Source organism: Ceratotherium simum, chromosome 19 (genome assembly GCF_057802395.1).
Source record: "Ceratotherium simum simum isolate JZ-2026a chromosome 19, ASM5780239v1, whole genome shotgun sequence".
In the NCBI taxonomy this organism is placed as follows: domain Eukaryota; kingdom Metazoa; phylum Chordata; class Mammalia; order Perissodactyla; family Rhinocerotidae; genus Ceratotherium; species Ceratotherium simum.
The window spans coordinates 39,025,702-39,031,701 of record NC_141918.1 but is presented as its reverse complement, the minus strand read 5'-3'; the positions used below and the strand labels follow the sequence as shown (position 1 = coordinate 39,031,701).

The 6,000-nt window shown below is 35.5% G+C and overlaps 1 protein-coding gene across 1 annotated transcript in view; it reads right to left on the bottom strand.

Moving 5' to 3' along the window:
• Window positions 1-2,046: 2,046 nt before the first annotated feature.
• Window positions 2,047-6,000, bottom strand: part of NUS1 (NUS1 dehydrodolichyl diphosphate synthase subunit) — a 28,408-nt gene continuing 24,454 nt past the window's right edge. The window contains exon 5 of the mRNA XM_004422260.3: window positions 2,047-4,818. Within this exon, the coding sequence (XP_004422317.1) occupies window positions 4,728-4,818 (91 nt within the window). The 3' untranslated portion in view covers window positions 2,047-4,727. The remainder of the gene's footprint in view (window positions 4,819-6,000) is intronic.

The window sequence follows — 6,000 nt, the reverse complement described above, 5'->3', positions numbered from 1 at the left end:
AGGTGTCTCAGAATATCAAAGACAAATGTGAAAATAGGGAATAGAACTCATGAGCGGGAAAAAGTGAACATATTTCAAATAATTAAAATACGCATATATGTTTATCTCTAAACTAGGGTGTATATACGCAAATCTAAACAAACTTGTTTACAACTACCCTAGAACATATTTTAGGCATCATCACCACCCTCCCCCAAAAATTCACACTTGACCAAAGATTCTGAGGCTTAGCACTGCCGACATTTGAGGCCGGATATTGTTTTGAAGGCTGTCATGTGCGTTATACCATATTTAGCAGCATCCTTTGCCTCTTCCCACTGGATACCAGTATTATTCCTTTCCCCTCTCAGCTGTGACAAAACTGTCTCCAGACACGGTCAGATGTCCACTGGAGGGCATAATCACTCCAGTTGAGAACCACTGCACTAGACAAATGCTGTCAAACATCTCCAGTTAAGTAACTTCCACATTTTTATGTCCCATTTTCTAATTATCTGAAATCTAATTAAAATATAGGTTCTTCTCTGGAGAACAGCTGGTTACTATTATCATTACTCATCTACTCCATTAAATTTTGTAAAAATAAGAAATTTAAGGCAGTTGTTATGTACAGCTGTTACTGAAGAATAACATTACAATATACACATTTATCAAAATAAAGGGTTCACAGAACCAAATCCATTAAAGATAAGCAGTTGAAATCAATCTTCATCAGAATGGAAATATTAGATACTTTATACAAGTATAACCATGCTGTTAGCACTTACCTACATTCTGATTTTTTCATTTTGCTCAGGCTTCCCTTCTCCGAGACAAACAACAGATTTTTTTGTTGTCCTCATAAAAGAAACTTCAATTGTAACTACTAAATGAAGGGGAGTATAAACATGGTCAAAAACAGATAACCCAAATAGTTTTACCTGGGAGTACATCTATTTTTCGTAATCATCTGGATATGAAACCAGATGCTAAAATTAATTTATAGTCTCTGAATCTCTAGAAGATAGATGGAGGGAAGAGAGAGGAGTATAAAATTACTTGAAAAATTTGGACCAAGGTTAACTACTTATTAAGGATAACAATGTGCATTATAATTTTTTCCAAACCTTTTATTTTCACGTGCTGATGTCACCGTTTATATCCAGACAATAACCAAGTACAAAACAGAACGCAAGAGTCTTAATTTATAGTTTGTAGTTCAAAAAGAATCTCTTTATTAAACCTGTTACAGTAGGATCCATTTTTTAAAATATAAGTACAAAAAAATTCTGGTAGGATTGTCACCAAAAATGTAATCAATGAGCAATGGTATAAGAAGTTATTTTCCTTTACGTTTGCTTCTCCGAATTCTCTAATTTTTTCTATAAAGGATGTGTATTTTTTTTCAAACCTTAAGCAAATTCTTTTTGCACTCCCCTTTTCCACCAATTTTATCAGTTTATGCCCTATCAACTAAGATTCTTGTACAATTGCTGACATTAATCTAGTTTCCTGGGTTTTATTTCAAACTATCCTTAACTTTCCCTACGCTAATTTTTGTTAAAGGCATTTCCTATTAACCAAAGTTAAAATGTGGCCTTTGAAAAACTTGATTTCAGATGAAAATTATGCATAAAAAGCCAACTATCTTATAATTAGACCCCTGTTAGAAAGTGAATACTCTATGCAATGCAAGACAAACCACAGTTCTTACCTTTCTATTTCCCGTCCAGACAAGAACTGTCCCATTTCTTTTTAAAAAAGTACACATATACATTTTTCATTTGGCATTCCATGTTCAGTAAAAATCAGTTCAGATTTTAATTACTGTGGAATCTTCACAATTCTAGCAATGGCAAAGCTGAATTTTATCTCGCTGTTATCTAACAAAAAGCAAATAACATTATAAGATTCCAAATGTTTCACCTGGTAAAAATGAGAATATATTTCAATAAAGAACATACCACCTAAAAAAATAGTATTGCTATCTAGTCATATGATTTTCTCATTAGATTTCTGCAGGCCCTACAGGTTTAGAATAAACGTAGCATTCACATAATACTATAGTCCATGAAAAGAGTATATTCTTTTATTGTTTTTGTTCATACATGTTAAGTTTCAACTTTCAATAATAAAATTCAATAAATTTGATTCCTTAATAATAAAAACTTGCTTTACACATTATTTACATGTTGCCAAAGTCTACAGCCATACAAAACATCACAAGGATTTGACTCTATGCATGGTACCATCACACTGAAGGAGGGAGCTAATCAAGTAACATACATTCAAAGATTAAATTGTAGATTTGCACAGTGTATTTGGCACTGTCATTAACCTTCTAACACCTTCCTCTCTTAAGACAGGCATTATTAGGCCTTACTTACAATATACCATAATTTGCTCTTCACATCAAAACCAGCTTTCAGACTTTGTAACAGTAATCAGTTTTAAAAAACAAAATACAACCAGAAGTGGGAATGGAATTCAAGCCCTCCAACTTCTTGCTACACTCCGAGCTGCCATCCACAAAGCAGGTTTAATGTGATAACTTTTCCATTGTGGGGAGTGTCAAGAAGAAACAATTTAAAGACAATATCCCTCAATACACATAAACAATGCTTTTCTTTAAAATTATCAGTTCTTCTTGGGAGTACAAAGGGAGCCCTGATAATGCATAACTAGTGATGACTGGGGCAGGAATTATAGAATGACCAATGCCTTTCAAGTTGTGGAGATTGTACTAGCAGGGGAACTCATGAGGAGCAGGATCTGGAATGCCAACATGTGAATTAAGAATCCTTAGCAACTTGTTTAAAGGGTCTCTCCCCAGGATTATAACAGACTCAGCTCACAGATTATAGATTTACTCTGATACGTAACATTAACAGCTATGAAATGGAAAAAGAAAATAAAAGGAGAAGAAATCAACTATAAAACCTTTGGCTATACCCCCAGTGGATAATTTATTTGACTAACTTCATTTTAACAAATGTTAAATCACTTCAATCAAGCCCATTAAATTTATTTCATTAAAGCCATACATATTCCAGAATGTTTTAAAAAGACATACGTTTACAAAGCATAAACTCAGTCTTAAACTAAGGCAAAAATGCCTCAAGAGAACATGGATCACAGTACAGGGGGATAGATATAAAAAATTCTCTGGTAAAGTTTAGAGATACACTGTAGCCTCACACAAAACTTTTAGCAATAAATTAAGACAAAAAAACAAGTCTTATGATGTACAAAGGTCTATGAAGTGCAAAGTAATATCACTGAACCAAAATTTAGTTTAATCATTTTATTTCAAGTGTATTTTTAAAATCGTAAATGGGGTTTTATAATCCAAAATCGAAACATTTATTCTTCATAGCTTCAGAATTCGACAAGCAATTCCAGACCCTGCTTTTCAAATCCAGTCTTCTTTGCTATTTTTCAGACTTCTGAAACCTAGTATTTAAACTACTCCATTCTAATTTTAGATAACAATTATACACTTGTTGATAAGATTTTTCTGAAAACAGTCCATCAAATATAAAGTACGGTTTCTGTCCAAGGATCAGAAGTGAGGGAAGAAATATTAAACACCTATCAAAAAATCATTTACTCATTTAAAAAAATAACAGAACCAGTACTGTTCTCTGTCATGAAAGAGAACAGGTAAAATTAATTTAAATTACTTTTGTAGACTTTGGTAATATTGTATTACCTACATGGGTCTCAATCTTACTTAAAGATCTTTCGTGCAAAGTCACCCACAGGATTTACTGAGTAAAAATCCTGGGTTCTAACATGGCCCTAAACGTGCTATTCCAAAGAGGAACAGGTTGCTTTTGAGGAAGAGCTGCCTTGGTCACTTCCCACAAATGTTTATTTTAAATAAACACAGATAACTGAAATATTTTTCAAACTAACTTTGGGTACTATCTAGCACAGTGCCCACCAAACAAAAAAGAAAATCAAAACTTTCTTTCTTTTAGGAAACTTTCTACCTTTAAGATTACAACCTTTTCACCTTTTTTTGACTGCCTAATACAATATTTAAATTTTTTAAATTCTGTATTTAAATGTTGTAAAGTTCTTTTTCAAATGATCTTCACAACCCAGAACACAAGACACCAGGGCAACACTCTCAAGTCACATTGTTTGACAATAACAATGAGACGAAAATGGACGGACATCTGAAAACAGGTATTCATTCCCCTTGCTCCAAAGTTGAGCAACTTTTTAACACGTGAGCAAGAGAACTCCACTCCTCTGGAGATCTCTCAAACTCAGAATGCTTCCATTTAATGAGTCAATATATTATTCTTAAAAATGAAAGTTTGGTCACCAGGAAAGACTGAACGAAAATAATTCCCCTGCTCCCAAAACGACAACCAGAGAGTTCTAATCAACCCCTACCCTCCCCACAAAACAGGGAAGTAGAGGGGCTGAAGCCTTTAAATCTGAAATTCCAGCTCCTAAAACACTGTTGCTATTTGCTCAAAGGTGCAGGTGTACATAGTTCCTTCTCCAATACGGCCCCATTTATCAGTTTATTTCCATACACACACGCACACACACACACATACTCACTCACACATACTCTTACTCTCAAGTAAGACACTTTTTTGTGTTTGTTGATAAATTATGAGGATTATGAACTAGGTGTGTAGAGGGTTTCATAGGTGCTTTGTAAACATCAGAGTCACTTGGGTCCTTTTCTCCAAAAGCCTGAAATCGGATTATACAACCAGGGATCACTACTTTCCCAGACGCTGTTCACAGGCTGCATATTGACGAAGGGCAGAGAAAAAGTCCTCATAACTGATGTTCAGGTGGGAAGGCAAAGAGCTGAAAAGAAAGCACAGAGGAAAAAAACCAATTAGATGATATACTGTAATTTGGAGGGGGAGGAACCAGAAGAGTAATGACCAAAAAGAGGATAAGGACAGAAGAAAGTAAACTGTAAACGTATGCCAAACCATTTCTACCAAATGATTGTAAAACTTACCGTGAAACAGTTCAAATAAAAATAATATCTCCTTCTTTCCACAAGAAGAAAAAATCAACGTGTAGTGAGAGAGAGATTCAGAACCTATTAAAGTATAAATCTAGATTAATGCAAAACTGGAGATCTATTTATAAAGGATCTCACTCAAATTCACTTCAAGAACTCGTCTCTGTCCGAGTAAAGCCAACACTGAAGGTTTATGAAAGCCAGGCTTACGGCAGGCAGAGCAGCACACCACTCCCAAGTAAGGATATACTGAAGCCGTGTGACAGGCACCAACAAATGAACAGTATTGATCTCCACATGTCCAGTTGCTCAAGGGGGGGATTACAGTGTGAAGACCAGCACTTTAAAGGCAGAGTGAACATATGGCCAGAGGGTTCCCCTTTAAGTATTTTAAGCGCTTAAAATAATTTTCAGTAATTAACATGAAAAAAACCTCTAATTTATACAGCTTTATTGTCAGGCTTTGGAAACTCCAAACAGAGCCAAATACGGGTCAGAGCACAAGAGTCACATTCAGCATTCTACAGTCACATACGTGTACCCACAAACAAGGACTGAACAAACCTACCACTCGGGCAGAATGAACTCCTGCCTGATCCCGTGGTTCTCCTTAGCGAGGCTTTCTTTATCCTTCCTTTTTCTCCCCCTGCTTTCTTGAGATATAATTGGCATATAATCTTTATCCTTCCTTTGACTGGCAAGAATTCTGAAACAAGTCACCTACTTCCCTTCATCTCCTTATCTCTTAATAATCTCTGCTATCAACCTTCTATCTTACTCACTCTACTGAAATGATATCCTCAAAGGACAAATCTAATGTCATTCCTCTTGCTAAAGCTTGCTTCAAACGTCCTCTTCAAACTACCCACTTTCCTAAGTCTTCCTCATTTTACCTCCTTCATCAACAGCCTCATCTCCTATCACTCAATTAGCACTTAGCGCCACTACCCCTCAGTGCCTCAGAAGTGGTCTTGCTATTTCCCGCTCTGTTCTGTCAGGGCTCCACCCTTCTACTT